Source organism: Carassius gibelio, chromosome A14 (genome assembly GCF_023724105.1).
Source record: "Carassius gibelio isolate Cgi1373 ecotype wild population from Czech Republic chromosome A14, carGib1.2-hapl.c, whole genome shotgun sequence".
Lineage (NCBI taxonomy): Eukaryota > Metazoa > Chordata > Actinopteri > Cypriniformes > Cyprinidae > Carassius > Carassius gibelio.
The window spans coordinates 5628912-5648056 of record NC_068384.1 but is presented as its reverse complement, the minus strand read 5'-3'; the positions used below and the strand labels follow the sequence as shown (position 1 = coordinate 5648056).

Genomic DNA, 19145 nt, shown 5'->3' with positions numbered 1-19145 from the left:
AAATCTCCTATCTTACATCCTCATTAATATAACTTTAATTCATTCATAACATAGATATATTTTCTTATTTAATATTACATCCCAAGTTTCTTCAAATATGTGACCTCTGTCACCCTAATGAATTTTAATTGATTGAGTAAATTAAATTGAGATCAAATGATATGTAGATTTAGGTTTAATCATAATCGTAATTATAACCTGAAAATCCTCTCACATGTCTCCTAAATTAAAAACGTTCTGATGTGCTCCATTAGTACTTCAAATATTCACTAATAGTTTTTTATTAATTTTTTTGTAGATCTTTCTCCCAAATATCTGAGAAAGTGAGACGCTGTGATCCGTACAATAATGTTAAAAATAAACGTGTAAAAAGAGTTGCATTTCGGAAAATATATTTTTATAAGGTTTATTTACATTCTTAGGCATCTGAATGTAAAAACATATATCAAGTACACTGATCTTAATTCAATAAAAAATGTTTTGATTCGTCTAATGGACTTCTACATTCAGATGCCAATTAAATTTGTAAATAAGAACATATTGTGTAGATGATCATGTAACGAGGAGCACAATTAAAACATGTATCATTCCGTGCAAATTTAAGCATGTAAATACAGTGACTCAAAAATATGTCCATATTTAGAATATCGTTCAAATCAAAAAAAGATGCATCATTACGCTGCACTCATAAGTCAGTCACTTTTGAATAACTTACAAGTTTTAAGAAAGACACAGTGCTTGTCTGATAGTGAAAACTCAACAGTTAAACTTGAAAATAGCAAGTATTATCCTTTTATATTCTTTTCGGAAGTTGTGGTTTAGCACTCCATATATAACTCCATTGAGGCAGCTGTTGAAGTACGCCATGAAGTAGCTGGCAGTGAAGAGCCACTCGGGTATAGCTTGACCGAGTCTGGGGTGGATCGCCACCGCCAGGCCTATGAAGTTCAACGGAGCCCAGCAGACGGCGAACAACACAAACACCACAAACATGGTGAGAAAGTTCCGGAAGTCATGAGGCTTGATCTTGGGCCGACTGTCGGGCTTGACCCGTCTGCGCACCTGTATGACGAGGATCCAGATGCGCAGGTAGCAGTACGTGACGATGCCGATGGGCAAAATGAAGTGCACCACCACCACCGTGATGGTGTAGAGCGAGCTCACCGATTGGGCGAAGGTGCATGAGTAGACACGTGGGTCGTACTGCAGAGACTCCACAAACCAGTTTGGGACGATTGCCAGGATAGTCAGCGCCCAGACCAGGATGACGTAGCATACGGTGTTCTTGTTGGAGAAGAGCTTGTCGTATTTGAGGCTGTGGCAGATGTAACAGTAGCGGTTGATGGCGATGCCTGTGATGTTGAAAATAGAGCCGATCACACTGAGCCCCATGAGGAAGCCGCTGATCTGACAGTGAATATCACCAGCGATCCAGCGGTCATTGAAGATGGCGGTCAGGACGAGCGGGTAGGGGTAGATGGCCACGACCAGATCTGCTACCGCCAAACTCACCACAAAGGCATTACCTGTAAAAACGAGAGCAAGAGAGAAGTGAAAACTCTGTGTATGGGGATTTGTGTGGAGTTTAGATATCTGTCCTGGTAACTAGCTGTAATCATTTGCTTTGTAGTTATGCGAGATCCAATATGATCTCATTTGGAAACTCAACTATTTTATGAAGTGGCAATTGCGTAGGAATTTGTATAATGTGATTCATACAGAAATGTAGGATTTTTAAAAGAGAAAAAAAACAATCTGAATGTCAACGGAGTGTAATGATATAATGATAATGTCAAAAACAGCGGAGTACATTTTTTTCAGGTTTCTTTGATGAATAGAAAGTTCAGAAGAACAGCATTTATATGAAATAGGAATCTTTAGTAAAATGACGTCTTTATCATTACTTTTGATCAATTTAAAGAATCTTTGCTAAATATAAGTATTAATTTCCACAATTTTAATTTTTTTTTAAATAAAATTATTATGACTCTACGCTTTTGAATGATATAGTGTATAATGTTGCAAAAGCTTTTTACTTCAAATAAATGCTGATCTTTGGATCCTTCTATTCATCAAAGAATACTGAAAAATGTACTCATATGTTTTAAATATTGATAATCAGCAAATTAGAATGATTTCTGAAGGATGAAACACTGAATGAGTGTCTTGAGACACTCGAGAAACATACATACAAGTTCTCGTGTGTTCGGAGCAGGATCGCGAATCATTTGAGTCAGTTCGGGATTTCGGAGCGGGTTTGCGAAACATTTGAGTCAGTTTGGAGATCGCGAATCATTTGAATCAGTTCGGGAGTTCGGAGCGGGTTCGCGAATCATTTAAATCAGTTCGGGAGTTCGGAGCTGGTTCGCGAATCTTTTGAGTCAGTTTGGGAGTTCATAGCGGGTCTGCGAATCATCTGAGTCAGTTTGGGATCGCGAATCATTTGAATTAGTTCGGGAGTTCGAAGCGTGAATCATTTTAATCAGTTCGGGAGCTCAGAGCGGGATCGCGAATCATTTGAGTCAGTTTGGGGATCGCGAATCATTTTAATCAGTTCGGGAGTTCGGAGCGGTTTCGCGAATCATTTGAATCAGTTCGGGAGTTTAAAGCGGGTTCGCGAATCATTTTAGTCAGTTTGGGAGTTCGGACCGTGAATCATTTGAGTAAGTTCGGGAGTTCGGACCGTGAATCATTTGAGTCAGTTCGGGAGTTCAGTTGTTCTGCAGATATTAGCATAACAAATGTGATTTAGATTTTTGTAAAAATTGAATAAACAAGAAGTGAATGTTAAGTGCATTTTAGGCACCATATTGCCTGTTTAGCTCTATTTCACCAACGACAAAAGTTGAAAACTAAGCTACAGCAGTAACAGCACTAATTGCGTCATTGAGAAACACACACTGAGGAGGTGTTTCCTAACTGAATGAATCCACTTTTTGAACAAATCAGTCACTGACATAATAAATTATTATTTTCTGCCTTTTTCCCCTGTCTTTCACGTTTATACCGATCTCACTATATAGTTGTATGGGGGTGTAAGAGTGTGTATGCCTTCATTTTGCAAGGCATAGCAAATGTTTTCATATATGCATGTTTTAATTCTAACTGTGAAGCAACAACATTGCTATCAGTGGCGTAACGAGCTAACACCGGGCCCTTAAGCAGCATTATCAAGGCGGGCCCCCCTACTACAACACATGATGACGCTACGCGCACCAAAAAAAAAAAAAAAAAAAAAACAGCTGGTGTCGGCGCACCACAATAACACATTGTTACCGTTACTGTCACTGCTATATACACATAGGGCATAGGTCCAAATACATAAAAAAGATGCTCACTTAAATTATAGCTGCATTTTCCGGGCTTTCCTCTGTGCGAAGTTGTCGATCATATCCTTAAGGGCCAGATTGCGCGCACGGCATTCTCAATTGACAGTATGGCAAATCCAGAGAGACGACTCTGTCCCATTGAGCTCCTGAGATAGCTTTTTATCAGTTTTAGTTTTGGAAAGAACGCTCTGCAGAGGCCACTGTCACTGGGATGGTCAGAAAAATCATGAAAGCAATGCAAACCACTTTTTGTTTATAATTTGATGACTCCATGTCTGTCTCAAGTTTAACGTTTTTTTTTTACTGTTTTGCACGCAATGCCATGTTCACCTGGGGATTCCCCAGTTCCAATTAGAAACAAATTACACCAAATTTATCATTGTTCGTTTCAAAAATTTATTTAATTTTCAGTCAAATATGCTTTTGTCATTATTTATTCAAATCAATTCGCAAAAAATTTAAATGCGATCAAACTAAAAGTAGTCAAATGCGATAGGGGGACCCGGCTGTCAATCAAAATCTTCCAGTAACGCGGGCGGGCCCCTGATTGGTCCGGGCCCGTAAGCAACCGCTTACCCTGCTTACCGATAGTTACGCCTGTGATTGCTATTAAATGTGCTATATAAATAAATAAAAGTGTAAGTTAAATTCAAATTCCATTGTATTTTGGTGGCTTGATTGAGTAAACAACTTCAAAAACATTGCAAATATATATATATATATATATATATATATATATATATATATATATATATATATATATATATATATATTGAAGAATGTTTTGGTCAATTTAGTCAGCTTTTTTATTGAACCAGAAAGAAACTTTGAGAAGAAGGATAATGGAACGTTCTCCAGGCAATAGTAAGGCTTTGCTCTCTGTGCACATATCCTTAAGTACAATTTTGCCTGTTTTATTGGTGTCCCCTTCAAAACTTGCTCGTGAGAAATTTTATGTTTATTGTCACCCCTGGCTGCAAGACATTATTGGTTCAAGTAAAAAAAAAAAAAAAAAAGTCAGATTGCGCACTCCTGGGGCTCCTGTGCCAGTCGAGCAGATGTCATTGAGATTATTTTCTCCAGGTATAACAGACAAATTTCAGAATGCAAAATTTTGCATGCAAACTTTACTTTCATGGTGTTTCAGGCCTGAATCAGAGTAATGTAATAGACCCGCATTATACCCGACTGACACGTGAAAACAGCATGCACTCATACAAATCACCAAAATTAGCAGTTAACAGTCTCAAACCGGTTTTACCTTTCCATGTGTGGATTATCATTCTATACTTTTACTGACAAATCTGAGTGATATACTCAAAGCAAACAGGTGTGCTTGATATGAGTCACAAACAAACCTCATGTGCTTTAATTATCGATATCAAACTGTGAAAAGACAAATCCATGAGGTTCAAAGCAATGACCTACACGGTATAACTGGATCCTGTAATGTTTGAGTAATGTCTTCATACTCCACTACAATGTTCACGCAGCTCAAGATCACATGCATACATGATAAGACAAATGACTGGCCTTTCTTCTTTAATGAAAAGATTTGCTAGTTCTGTGTAACTACATCAATGAGATTATGAAATCTAATAAAACAATGAAATCTCATCCGTGCCTGTGGAGCGCTTTGAACACGAGGCTTTTTACATTCAGTGCTTGTGTGGTGTCTCTTAAGTGGGCTGACTTTCAAAATAAAATTCAGATTTACACCAACATACTAATGAAATTGTTTTATCTATTTAAATTCCAATTTTCAACTCTCCAGGTACTTCGGTATTGCCTTGTACATTCTTGGATTGAATTACTGAGCACACGTTTCTCATCCAGCTGTGTTAATCCCTCACGTGTCAGCCGGGCTTGTACTACGTGAACAACACATTTATTTCAAATGATTCGCACCCTCCTCCAGCAGAGGTATTGGGAGTGTGGGATGCTGGACCCATCACAATTTAGACGCAGTGTTTGTTTAATTAAAGCAAACCATTGCTTGCACTTCATTTGAATAAATGTGAATGCTGCCATCCATACCTTTGTGTGCTCAAAAGCAGACCAAGAAGCCTTGAAAAGTGGGTGTTGTTTCACTTCCAAACAAACTGTGGTGCTGTTTGACTGAAATATGAACGAACATGGACTAAAGACATCTAAACCAATAACAGGATGTGATGTCACTAGATGCAACTCTAAAATGGACAAAATGCTCAAAAAATTCTGGTCAGGTGAGCTACAGAATGTTGCCCATTAAAGTTTATGCCTTTAGGTTCAGTGTTAACTCTTTCTTCTCCATTGATAGAATTTTCTGGCTCTCTCTGTTTTCACTCTTATTTGGTAGGAAGGAGCTATTACACATCTTCTGAAATATTACTGAATTTCTGGATGAAAACAGTGAAGAAAGCAGAAACAAGCGATCGCATATAAAAGCAGATGCATGTAAAATAATGTGATCATTAAACATTATAGAAATCCTGAATGAAATGTCCACCCAGGAATTGGTTTAGAACTGTGAAGCTTTGGATGTGTTGATGGAAGCCATCTACTTTGTTCATCATGTTTTGAATCTAATCCATGAAAAATGCACATTTTCAGCATTTTGTTTAAAATCTTGTTTGTTTAATGAAACTGACCGATATTCAAATGTTGATAAAAAAAATGAAATGAAAATGCATGAAGCTTAAACCAGTGTTGGCAAGTCCACAGTTTTTCTGTGTAACTGGGCTACTTTTATACTGTTGCCACGAGTTAAAAAGGAATGCAATTTCAACCACATTTTGGCTTGTTTTGGTGTGGTTGGGCTAAATTTGAGTAGTAATTGGGCTAGATTTGTTACAAAGACTAAGCAGACTGCCTTAACCTCTTCTTGTCAGTTCAATTAATCACCAACAAATTAATGCCTTAATTGTTACTTTATTTGTCACCACTGTGTTTCATCCGCGAAGCAGTATCAGCTTAAACAGGGACTCAATGGAATGGTCTGTTTAAGTGAAGCAAAGAACATGATAATGGTGCTTCTCTTCACAGTCATCACGGTGCAGAAATTAGAGGCTAGACCCTGGATGATTGACAGTTGAGATCCAGTCATGTGGAAAAGTGTCTGTACAAATCCCTGTTGCAAAGGTGTCAAATGATATGAAGACAATGAAGAACCCTAGTTGTAGTTTAGCAGGATTCTTGTTTTTCTCTGTTGCACAGGTAGCACTGCAAAGTTAATTCACAGATCACCTGGTCTCGCTCGACAGATATCTGTGATGACAGGACACATGTAAATTCATGCCTGCAGGCGGTCATTTAGATACAAGCTCAAAGCGTTGTTCTGGGAGTTCAGTTAGGTGCTCAAAGTAGTAGACTCTTTTACTGATAGACGTGTGTGCATTATGATGGACTGGATTGTCATGGAGGTGCTTTCTGTGACCTGTATCAGCACCAGTGTCACAAGAATAGAGGTCTAGAATATTGATGAATTTATGTGCAATTAATTCATTTGCTGGCCATTGATGAACATGATATGAATGGGACTCAAATTGAATTTGGCACTAGTGCATCACCCAGTCTGAAATCTCAGGACCTGTGATGGAATAATTCATCACATTTAAAACTGCTTTGATCCAGATCCTCTCTATCTGTAATGGATCGGCTCTCACTGAGCATCAAGTGACGTCACGAGATCAGTGCAGCTTCAGATATAAATATTTACACATTTATAGAGCTACATACAATGCCTTAAAGACAGCATTGTCACTTCCTATAACATCCTCTACACCAAACATGTTTCTGAATTTAACAGCAAACTTAAAACAAGGAAAATTTACTTGAAAAGCTAAGTTGTATAAGGTATTAAGATTTGGTTTTAGAAAATGTATCTTAAATTAAGTAAGGCTAAATTAAGTACCTCATTAGCAATCAAAAGTACATTTTTGCTTACAAGAAAATAATAAATAAATAACTTGCCAGTAAGTTTATTCAGTCTTTATTCAGTCTTTTACAGTCACTGAACAAAAAGCCATCGTCTCACAATTCACACTTTGTTCTGAGGAAACAATAATTGCAAGATATAAACAGAATTATGACTTTTTCTAGCAAATCTGAGTTTGTATATCATAAAAATTGAGTTTAAATCTTGCATTTTTTTTTCATCATGGAATACAAAATGTATCCTCAGACTTGCAAGTATATATTTTGACATTTTAAGTTTATATCTCGCAATTCTATTTCGAATTACCAACATGGAATAATAAATAAATAAATAATAAAAACATACTTTTTATCACAATTGGTTCATATCTCATAGTTTCCCCTAGAATTGCAAGGTTATCTCAAAATTGTAAGTTTATAGCTTACATTTCTAAATTTATATCTTGCAGTTCATAAATTTTGTAATTTATATCTTGAAATTCGTAATTTTTTCACAGAATTGTGAGATACAAACAATTCCTGAAAAAATTCTGAGAGAAAAAGTAGTAAATGCATTTATATATATATATATAAATGCAAAAAGTTTCCTCTTTTATTTAATAGCAATTTTGCTTTTGTTTTTCTGAGCAAAAAATAAATATCATACATTTTCCCCTGATTTACAGAAGACACCCAGTAAAATGTCATTCAGTGTAACAATCTTGTCAGGCATATTTACATATTAAAAGACTAATTTGACATATTAAAAGACTAATTACTTTCAGCCCAAACACTATTGTAATTTTACATTTTTAACATTTCCACTATCCTAGGTTTTGCCCATTTGCTAGTAAGAATTTTTTACTAATATAAAACACAATAAAATTTAGTATGCTCCATTATTCTTTTAGATATTTTAATATGTACACGTCAGAATAAGCGTGTTGTTTGAATTTTTGCATAAATATTGTGTTACACTGAATGACAATGTAACATTATTTCAACCAAATTTTGACATTTTATTCTCCAAAAACTTATTTGAAACCTTAAAAGTAGACATTTTACTTACATTTAATGGTTTCTATGGACACAAAATCACTTTTGTACATTTCTTTTGATGCAGACATCTTAACGTCTTTAACCCATATATATATATATAGCCTATATATATATATATATATATATATATATATATATATATATATATATATATAAATATATATATTTTTTTTATTATTATTCCATGGCAGAAATGGGATTCCTTAATAATCTTATTCAATTTCTCTAAAGTGAATTTACCTTATTTTAAGGATGTTTTAATAATTTTACTAGAAAACATGATGAAAATACTGATGCATAAAATAATAATAAAAATAATAATCACACCAAGACAGTATAATGATATGCAAAACTAAGATCTATCTCAAAAGCATCCACACACATCACATAGCAGCAAAACAGTGGAGCTCAATCACTGGGAGTGTGTCAGGAGTTCATGATCCTGTCTCACTGCCAGCACTGTGTGAGCTCCATTAAACAACACTTGTTGCAATAGCCAGAGGTTTACATGATCTCTCTGTGTCTGGTTAGCATGCAAAAAGATCTGAGGCTAAGCTCATTAAGAGAAGTGTGTCTCATTTGTCTTTATGTTTCCTCAGTGCTTGTATATTTTAAAGGTCAATCATTAGTTGGTCAGACAAGTTAGCTGCACCTAAGAACCACTTAAAGCTTAAATCTCCAAAAGGAGAAGGTCAGGCTGTGCTGTGTGTTCATGAGATAAGACCAGTGGCAGGAGGACAGAGTGAGATGTTGCAACTCAAACTAAAACTGACAGTGTGAACAGGGCAGCATGCAGAGGCATTCACAGCAGCTGCACACCACCAGGCTTTTGTCTTTCCAGTTTGACACTTCTGTAATCATGTAGCTGAGGATCTGGAAATCATTGATGAGTCAATTACTGTGTCTCAATCTTAAATAATGAGCAGAGACAGACATATAATCAGATGTTGGTACTTTAATATCGGGTCTGTTTGAATACTAACATTTAATCGGTCTCTAAGAAATAGCACCAAACAACAGCACTGAGAGAAAAATAATTAATTGCATAATTAATAAATTTCTTTACATTCATTGATGTCAATTTTTATATTTTTCTTTCTTTATTTTTGTTATTATATATATATATATATATATATATATATATATATATATATATAGATATTTTTTTTTTTTTTTTTTTTTTGCTTAAAACGAAGTCCAAAACAAAGATGAAAACTGTGACAATATAGAATTCATTTTATATTTATTCAATAATAATAATCTTAGTAATAATGATAACTGTTATTATTATTAATAGCCATAATAATACCAATAATAAAGATAATAATAAGGCTCTTTATTATTATTTTTTTAATCGTTGACATTTTATAATAATTAATGGCATAACATATGCATAACATATTTAAAATGACATTATTAAATAAATTTGTATATAAACTAATTTAAATAAATGAAAATTAAATAAAAAGAATAATAAAAAGATTAATAATGACCCTGCTGAAAATATTATTATTACTACTACGACTACTATTATTCATCATAACAATTGTTTATTATTATTATTATTATTATTATTATTATAAAAAGAAGAAGAAGATAAAAAATATTAATGATTAATTTACTTGTCAGTCTGGTCCGTTGTCTGGTTTTGGTGTTTTGGGCACTTTTTAGTTGCTCAGGTTTAAAGACCAGCAGACCAAGTGATAACAATAATACATATTCATAATACAGATTATTCTCATTTATCAAAGAACAGGGGGGAAAATGAAAATTTAAAACTGTTCTGAATCAGTCAATGATATAAATCCCTAAAAATGAGTTATTTCAAAAACCTTGCCAGTAAAATGTATTAATAGTTGACCATCAGCAGGGATGGGAAGTGCTATTTTGTATTTTGTATACATTTAATCTTAGTATTTTTGTAGTTTCAGAATGCATAAAATACTTTTTGCCAATCAACCTCTTTATTAGACTGCTGATTTCCTGTATCAACAAGTATACACAAATACTGAAAACAAAAAACATTACTAAGATTAAATGTATTTAAATACAAAACACATTTTTCAAAGGTATTTAAATACAAAATAGTATTTACATGTATTTCAAAAACTGCCCATCCCTGCAGGAAATCAGCAGTCTAATAAGTAGGCTGATACCTTATGTATTTTAAAAATTCAAAAATATTCAGATTGTATGTTTAAAAGCAAAATATATTTGATTTTTTTTTTTCTTCAAATGTATTTAAATACAAAAATAGTATATTGTATGTCAAATACTTGTATTTGAAATACTGCCCAGCCCTGACCGTCAGCATGATGAATTATAGAGATATAAGATATTTACCTGCCTTCCTGAGCTTTCTGTTCCTGAAGACCGATACAATGACCAACAGGTTGCCCAGAACATCTACTATAATCGTAGTGATGAGAACACTGGAGAGTAAAGTCAACACCCAGGGGAAAGAAAGGTACTTGCTGTCTTGGTTTCCTGTCGAAATGTTCCTCAAAGGGGCGTCCGTTCCCTCCACCATCCTCAATGCATCATCACAGGACAGCGGCGAGGGGTCCGGTCCTCCGTGCCACGGGCATCTACCGCGCAGCGGGCGCATCCAGACACCGCGCAGGAGCGGAGCGCGCGCCACTTCAGCTGCGCGCTCTTACCACTGCTGCCATAAAGGGACGTCGATATGATACAAATGAAAGCAGTTATTAAATCGTGAATGAACGAAAAAAATCTGTCGTTTCAAATAAAATTGCTAACTCGTTCTTAGACATAAAATCCTGCTTGACAAGCAGCGGAGAGATGTTTGTAATCCAGCGTCTCTTCAGTAGATCGTGAGAACTTACAAAGCACGCTTTGCTTGTCGAGACGCCCATTCATAAATCTGAGACATAAAATACAAAACTCGTGTTCGTTCATTCACTTCTTAACCGTGCATCCCTCATTCACAACGCTGACTGCAAAAACTGTCGGGAAGTAAATAGGCTACAAACACCTCCCAAACTTTAGAAGTTCTCAGCTAGTCGTGAAGCGCAGATGGAGATCCAGAGACATGTGCCATTTCTCTCCGCGTGTGCTCTGATGTGTTGTCTTCGTGTGAGCTGGATGCTGATGCTGAGGATGCTCTGATCACGTGAGCGCACCTGATGCCTCCAGCTTGCCAAGCGCAGTTAAAGCGCACTCGCGCGCTCCCCCAAAATGTCGAAACACAACTCTGGAAGTATGTATAACGTGTCAATATTTTAGGCAAATGCTAGGCGTTCGCGACAGTATAGGGTCATCGCTTTATTATATGATTATAAATCACAAATACATCATAGCTTAAAATCCATTCTTGACAGTTAGCCTAACCAACAAAGTCTCATGGCAAATCATAAATATTTCTTGTTGGGGGGGGGTCAGTTGTGATTCATCAAATCAAATATGCAACACCTTTGCATCTTTTTAAACTGCATTCATGTGTGGTCTCGTTCACATCCATCATGCATTTTGTGCACACCTTATGTGGTTTGCAATGCTTAAAAAGTGTAAAAAAATATATATGTTCTGCATATGATGATGCTTGACTGCTACGATGAGGATTGTTCAAGAAGGGTTGGACTGCTGGTGTGGCTCATAATAAGTTGTCGGTAATGGTATATTTTCTCAGTCTGGAAGGTCACTAAATATTTTATCCTTTATCTTGCCATTCTCAGTTGGTTTATTGACAAGTTTGTGACAGAATACCAGCGTCAAGACATGCAGGAGAACACGTCCACTCACTTAAAAATGAAGCTAAACATGTTTTATCTTTGACAGAATCATACCGTATGATTCTGTGTCGAAGATAAAACATGCATGTTTAGCTTCATTTTTTTTTTCAGAAAAAAATAAAGGCAATAATTAAGTACCTCAAATAAGTGCAAAATATTTTCTGAATTTCATGATTAATGTGGCCCCTAACATATATTTTGTGCAGCACAACAGATGCCATGTATAACAGATTGAACTTCACTGATCACTGATATTCACTGTATTTTCTCCATAGTTAATTGCTTCTCATCTCCTCTCGTTTGAGACTGTGCTTAAAAAGCACTAAACTGAGCACACAAATACTGCTGCCCTCCATCTGTTGACCCAGAAATGACTGGGGGTCACATTAATAACCAGGATTGTTTTTGTTTGCAGAGTATGATGATGAATGCAATGCAGTGTACGTATTTAACAATCCAGATGTGAGCGAGTTTATCATGGTGTGTGAGAGTGTGAAAGCCAGAGTAACAGATTAAATACATATATATATAGCAGCACAAAAATGTTCACATTACAACATTTTACAAACACATAAAAAACATTTTTTTTTTTTTATAAAAATGCCCTATACTCAGGAAGTAACAGATTGAGAAAAACAGCTTAAACCAGGTACGTTGCCTTTAAATTCGTCCGTAAGATTTGGATACCATTGGAACATTTAAAGAAAAGTTTAGCAATTCCTTGCTGACCAATGCTGTTTTTCACAATAATTGTGAGATATTAAGTAATAATTTAATTGTTTCAGTAATTTGAAATGTTATAGGTGAATTTAAGCATATCATCATTCTAATTGATGTATTTGGTGCATAACAATAAAATTTTTGTTGTTTAAATGAAAAGCATTTATTTGAAATGTAACATAATTATATAATAAAGGAAGATATTATGTCTTTATTGTCACTCTTGATTAATGCATTCCTGCTGAAAAAAAAAATTCATTTATAAGATTACAATTAATTGAAATAAATACAGTACATTCTGTATATTAAACATAATTTTATTTTATATATTTCATAGTGTTTTCTACATTAGATGGGAAATGGCAAAGACAACACAGATTCTCTCACAGAGGAACTCATTTAAAAGTCGGGTTTCATCCCATATTCAATTTTCTAAATTAAAAAAAATTACATTCACACTTACCATACCCACTGCACAAACATACGGCAGATCATAACAAATACTTGCAAACAGCTGCCAATAATATGTACATCAACATTGTGTCATTTGAAACACTAAACACTACAGTGAAGTAGCAGTCAACGAGGGAAGGGAGCACATGCAAAATCATCTGATAACACATGCACCAGTCTCTAAAGCCAGTCGCATTCAGCTCATCTTTGCATCCAATAAAATGTACTCTGTTGGAAATCCCTATTCATAACAAGAAATTATTGAACCCTATAGATGACATAAATGTTATGAACAGTTCAAAGACAGAAGTGCCTTAGAATATAAAATGCAGCTGTTTGTGATGTTCACACACACATATACATATTCTTCAATCAGTTCAGTTTGGCAGTATTTTTTTTTTTTTTATCTTTTATAATGATTAGTAAGCATTATGACAGTTTGTCATGAAGCATAATTGAGCCATATAAAGCTGCATGGATATTTTTTATGGCTTAAGTTTGATTTCCTTTGATCACTGAAAACTACTAAAACTGCAAAACATCTGCAGCATGAGAAGATAAAGCCAGCGCAGGGTTCACGTTTAAAATTACTATTCACCAAGCGCAGCAATTCAGACACGTCTTACAGGAAAAGTTCACCTAAAAAAGAAAATTTGCTGAACATGTACTCACCCCCAGGCCATTCAAGATGTAAATGAGTTTGTTTCTTCATCTGAACAGATTTGAGGAAATCTGGCATTGTTTCACTGGCATCCATCCCCTGCTGTGAGAGTTGTGTTAATATAGACTCGTATTTTCCCCAGAAGCGACGGTTAAATGCCTTGTTGGATTTGTTTATTACAAACATGCAGCTCTTCACTTCAATGCATTAAATGATGGACTGGAATGGTGTGGATTGCTTGTGGATTATTGTGATATTTTTATCAGCTGTTTGGACTCTCATTCTGATGGAATTCATTCTGATGTAATGAATTTAAAGTGTAAAGTGATGCAATGCAAAATTTCTCCAAATCTGGCCTGATTGCTTGAATAAAAAAGTTGTACATTTCCCAACAACCAAAGACACATCAATTTACCGTTGACCTACATTTGATATTTCATAAACATACATTATATTTCACATTGTGCACTATTTTATATATATATATATATATATATATATATACAACAGGGAGCCAGCCTCTGCTTCAGTCTCTTGTACAAATCTGCGTAACCTCTATACTGCTGTTTAGCTGTAGTGAAATGTGCTTCAAGATAACCTGCATCGTGAAAAATGTTTAAGCCATATGGGACGACTGAAAACATCACATTTCATAGTACACTGGTTTGGGTGAGCACATATGGGCTCCAATGTTTTACAAAAATAATCATCCATCCCACAGCTGGATTCCAATCTGATAATGGCATGCAACACTACAATCAGTCAATTAGCACGTGCTGAAAAGAACATATTTTCCAACCAAACTGGACGGGGTGCGATTGAACTCGCAATACTAGATGAGGCCGCATTATCTCTAAACACTAATAACATCAGTTATAACTACATCGTAGACATTGTAAGACCATGCAATAATTCTACAGATTCCTAAAGGGCAAACGATGAGGAAAGTTGCATTTCACACACACGTATTTGTTTTCCCTGAAAGTGACTATTAATACTGATAGTGCTTCTGTTGCTTTCAGCCATTGAGCTTCATATACTATATGCACGAGATGAGCTTCCCCTCTATAACCCACTCACACGGGACCTTTGATCCACTGAAGTCTCTTAAAACATGACCTCCTCGCAGCTGCCGTAGTCACTCTCCACCATATCTGATCCAGCATAACTGTTGAGTGTCCTTCTAGTAGATCCAGGCCGCGTGGATCTGTCTCCGTCCGCATAGGAAGGCTGTGCCACGCTCAAACGCACGCTGAGCCTCTTAAAGCCGCTGGAGACGTTGTCCAGGCTGCGAGTGTGCTGGGTAGGGTAGTAGCTTATGGCAGTGTACTCGTTAGGGCACTGAGAGCTGGGCAGCGGCAGACCATCCGGCCCCAAGAAGTCATCTAAATTCTGATTGCTGTAACAAGGGGGTAATGGAGCGCGGCGGTCGGCGCGGTCCAGCGGGAAAGGAAAGCCTCCGAAGCGAGAGTTCCTGCGTGACTCTGTGTTGGCCGTCGAGTAGGTGCTTTCCACAATGTCAAACTGTGGGAACTCTTGAACCGTGGGTCGGCCGTAGTAGTCCGGATCAGCTGGATACACTGTGAATGAGAGTTATTCTTTATTTCTTGCAAACAGGGGTTGCACAAATCAGTTCTGAGAGTAGTAGATGAGTTAGGTCTATGTCGACTGGTTGTGCCACAGGATTTCACTTGCACTTAGTCATGTGGATATTTTTACGTACACAAGTTCTACATGTAGGTGATGCACAAATATTTAAATTATATTTTCATGTTCTGGTCAAAAGTTTGGGGTTGGTAAGATTTTTTTTATTTTTTTTTTACGTTCATTAAGGCTGCATTTATTTGCTAAAAATGCAGGGAAAACTGTAAAATTGTGCAATATTATTACTATTTAAAATATTTGTTTTAACTTGTTTTTGATATAACTTAGAATAGAATAGAATTTATTTGTGATGCAAAGCTGAATTTTCAACAGTCTTTATTCCAGTCTTCAGTGTCACAAGACCTTCAGAAATCTCTCTGGTGCTCAAGAAACATTTAGTATCATTATCAATAATGGAGTTGTGTTGCTTAACATTTTTGTCTATTTTAAAGTGCCCTCGACAAAATATTTATTTTTAACCCTTTAGAACCTAAAGCTAAAATAGGTCGTTTTCACTCATTTTTTTTTTTTTGAGTATAAAATTATAACATAATGTGGTATCTTCAAGTGCAAGGTTATTATAATTATAGAAAATGATAGGCTTTCTGGAAATTACAGTTATTGTCCATTATTTTGTGTGATGAGTAAATAGAATTTAAATAGACAAAAAAAAATTAAAATGGTAAGATCCCAAACATTTGGACTTTATTTATTTATTTATTTATTTATTTATTTATTTATTTATTTATTTATTCTATATTGTCTAAACAAATAAAAACATTTTTAAAAAGTAAATACTTTTTTAAAGTGGTTTCAGGAATCACAGTTCAGTATGAGATTTATATTATTAAACTGTATTTAAAGATTAACTTTAAGTGACAGAGGACAGCAGGGCTAAGGGGAAATAAACGCAAAATTAAATACACAAAATATGCACCAATCTAATATCGACATATACTGACCAAATAAAAGTCTCCACTTTCATCCTCTAATTATATGGGTATCGATGTGGTGTGCATCCCTAACGGCAAGAGCAGGAGACAATTCCTCTCACTGGTGAGTGACGTTAATATTATTATTAAACCAATAAAATACCCAATATGTCCAAATATATGAAACTATTAAAGTGTCGCTCAGAGTTTCTCACTATGCAAGTGGGACATGACAGTTTTTTGCACTGTTAATGACAGTTTATGGTGATCCACTCATAAACTTTCCATCAACGCAATGTTGGATGTTCCACAAACAGCAGAGACTCTGCATTAGGTAAACACTGTCCTAATAACTACTTGAATTTAGTCAACACATGAGAAAGTGCTCAGTGCTGCAGCAAACAGAAGATATCACTGAATATGACCTGCACATGCTTTTCCATTGTCCTGCAACCCCTTTCGTCTTTTACGATGTGACTAAATTCCAAATGAAGTGAAGTGGCTGTTGAAGCTGAGAAAATAATAAATAAGTTCTCACCTTCGTAGTCGTGCTCCCAGTTGTTTTTCATAACAGAGTCGTTATCAGAGCTGGTGGAGGGTGGAGGAGGTAGATTAGGAGCAACGCTGCAAATCACAGGACCCTGAGGCCTCTGGGACTGAGAGCCCACCTGAGGGCCGAGCTCTCTCTGTTCACAAGGTTTGAGGGAATGAAACGGGCTGTTAACCATATCACCTGTGGAGCCAATCAGGGTGCTGACCTCCATAGGAGAGCTGATCTCAGTTATTTTCATCATGCTTTTAGGCAAAGTTGGGAAGTAGCCGTTGGAGTCCTGCACGCAGCCGGACTTGTGCTTCTTACGGCTGACGTAGTGTTTTCGGAAACACACAAAGGCCGCGATGAGGAGGACAAGCCCCAGTATGCCTGCACAGATCTCTGCGATTTCCACATAAGAAAGGGAGGTGTTGCGCTCACAGTGGATTGAGTTTTCAGCAACTGAACACTGAAAGCCATTTCGACATGCATTGGGAGTGCATGCATTCTGACATCTGCAAAGAGAAGGAAGAGTTAACAATGTAGGAGTGTGTGTTCATGGGCCACACTGATCTAGATATTCTCACACTCGGTCACAGATAACACGTGGAAAAATATAATATCTTCCTCATTCCAAACTACGTCCAGTGTATCAGATACATTTCTTTTAGATTTTCTTTATGCATGCAAACAGTTATGTTATCAAGCTATCATCTGGGTGTTTCAACAACTCTTATCATCTTGAGAAATAAAGAGGATTTTATTTTTAACATTCCATATTATTTAATCTGAGATATCTTGATATTACTGAATGCTAGGGTTAACTTTCCTTGGCAGTGTTTTCTGTTGCCAGGCACCTCCAGCATTTTTGAACATTTTCACAAAATGGTCAAAATATTTTGTTGTGTGAATATCTGAACATAACAATATGTTAAAAGTTTTTAAACCAACCATTTTTTTATCAACACAGTTGTTTTGGCAAGTTTTCAGTTAAACGCAGTCAGTTATGTCTTAAGTGAACATAAAATAATCGAGAAAGTGATTTTGCATTCAGTGACCAGATGTTTCAAGTCAGTTAATATTAATCAAACAACAAAAGAAAACGAGATAATTATTCACCGCTCTTTACTGAATAACTTAAGTAATTTTAATAAAAATCAGTGTGTATTTAATTAATACGGGGAAAACTATGCATTGTTTTATTTTCACATTTGATTAATTGATTCAATTTCTGTAGAGTAGACTATTATATTTAATATAAAGGATAGTTTATTTTAATTTTTATAACAGTGTTTGTAAAGTTTCCCGTCTTGGATATACATAAACAGTGATGCTGTGAGGACCAATATAGTGTTATGCATTAATGCACACAGAGATAGACACACAGAAGGACATCTATTGATTGAATTTCTCACTCCATGACTAATTTACTCAAGCTTTGGTGTTATATATGAAAGAGGACAATCGATAATGTTTTAATATGTTACCTCAAAAGCACACAGCAAATAGAAAATGCACATAACATGTAACCTGTGTGCGTGAGGGTTCATGCAAATTAGTCAGAATACTCAATGCCTTTCTCCAAGGACATAATATGCATGTGTGATTTCAAGAGCTTCGCTGTGTGAGTCTCACCTGTTTCCAGCGATTTGTGCAGAGCAGTTGCAGATGTACCCTTGATTATTTGGCATGCACAAACCATTGGCACATGGCTGGGATGCACAAAGATCGTCCGGCAGGATGCTGTTCTCACAGCGAGAGCCAGAGTATGGCGATGGACAGCTACAGTGAAACTCTGGAGGACGGATGGAAAAAATGCATCTTAGAGTAATAATGAGAATAACAAAGACATTTCCATAGGAACTTCTCTGTGCTGAGATGAAAGTGAATACTGACACTGGGGTATTGAGAGATCTTTTGAATGGAGATGCAGTGGAGATTATTATCTCCATAGCTTTATTTCCATATCTGTGTTTTGCTGCATATATACTCCAAAGACACTACGGCATTTCTGTTTGTTGTCCCTTACCAATTTGTTAAGGTACCTTGAATAATATTCAAGAATTAATTCCCTACTTCCCAATCGTATAACATGAATCAAAATGGTGAAATATTTAGGTGGTGAATTTATTTGCTCACTTTCAGACATTAGCACTGTAACAGACACGT

General features: G+C 35.9%; 2 protein-coding genes across 2 annotated transcripts in view; both read right to left on the bottom strand.

The window, feature by feature from the left end:
• Positions 1–499: 499 nt before the first annotated feature.
• Positions 500–10890, bottom strand: LOC128027326 (melatonin receptor type 1A-like). Its single transcript, XM_052614865.1, has 2 exons — positions 10626–10890; positions 500–1526 (listed from the first exon to the last, which is right to left on the bottom strand). Exons 1-2 carry the CDS (start codon positions 10888–10890, stop codon positions 757–759), a joined length of 1035 nt encoding a protein of 344 aa, XP_052470825.1. The 3' UTR covers positions 500–756.
• A 2160-nt stretch (positions 10891–13050) lies between these two features.
• The window catches only part of LOC128027320 (protocadherin Fat 2-like), a 52974-nt gene continuing 46879 nt past the window's right edge, over positions 13051–19145 (bottom strand). The window contains exons 22-24 of the mRNA XM_052614851.1: positions 18612–18771; positions 16983–17491; positions 13051–15448 (exon numbers count right to left, since the gene is read on the bottom strand). Of these exons, the coding sequence (XP_052470811.1) occupies positions 14976–15448; positions 16983–17491; positions 18612–18771 (1142 nt within the window). The 3' untranslated portion in view covers positions 13051–14975. The remainder of the gene's footprint in view (positions 15449–16982; positions 17492–18611; positions 18772–19145) is intronic.

Bases quoted from the DNA above. Each gene is read 5' to 3' on its own strand.
- LOC128027326 (XM_052614865.1), bottom strand. From the start codon at position 10,890: ATGCGCCCGCTGCGCGGTAGATGCCCGTGGCACGGAGGACCGGACCCC. The intron at 1,527-10,625 runs GTAAATATCTTA...TCGTTTTTACAG, and splicing joins CAGAAAGCTCAGGAAGGCAG to GTAATGCCTTTGTGGTGAGT.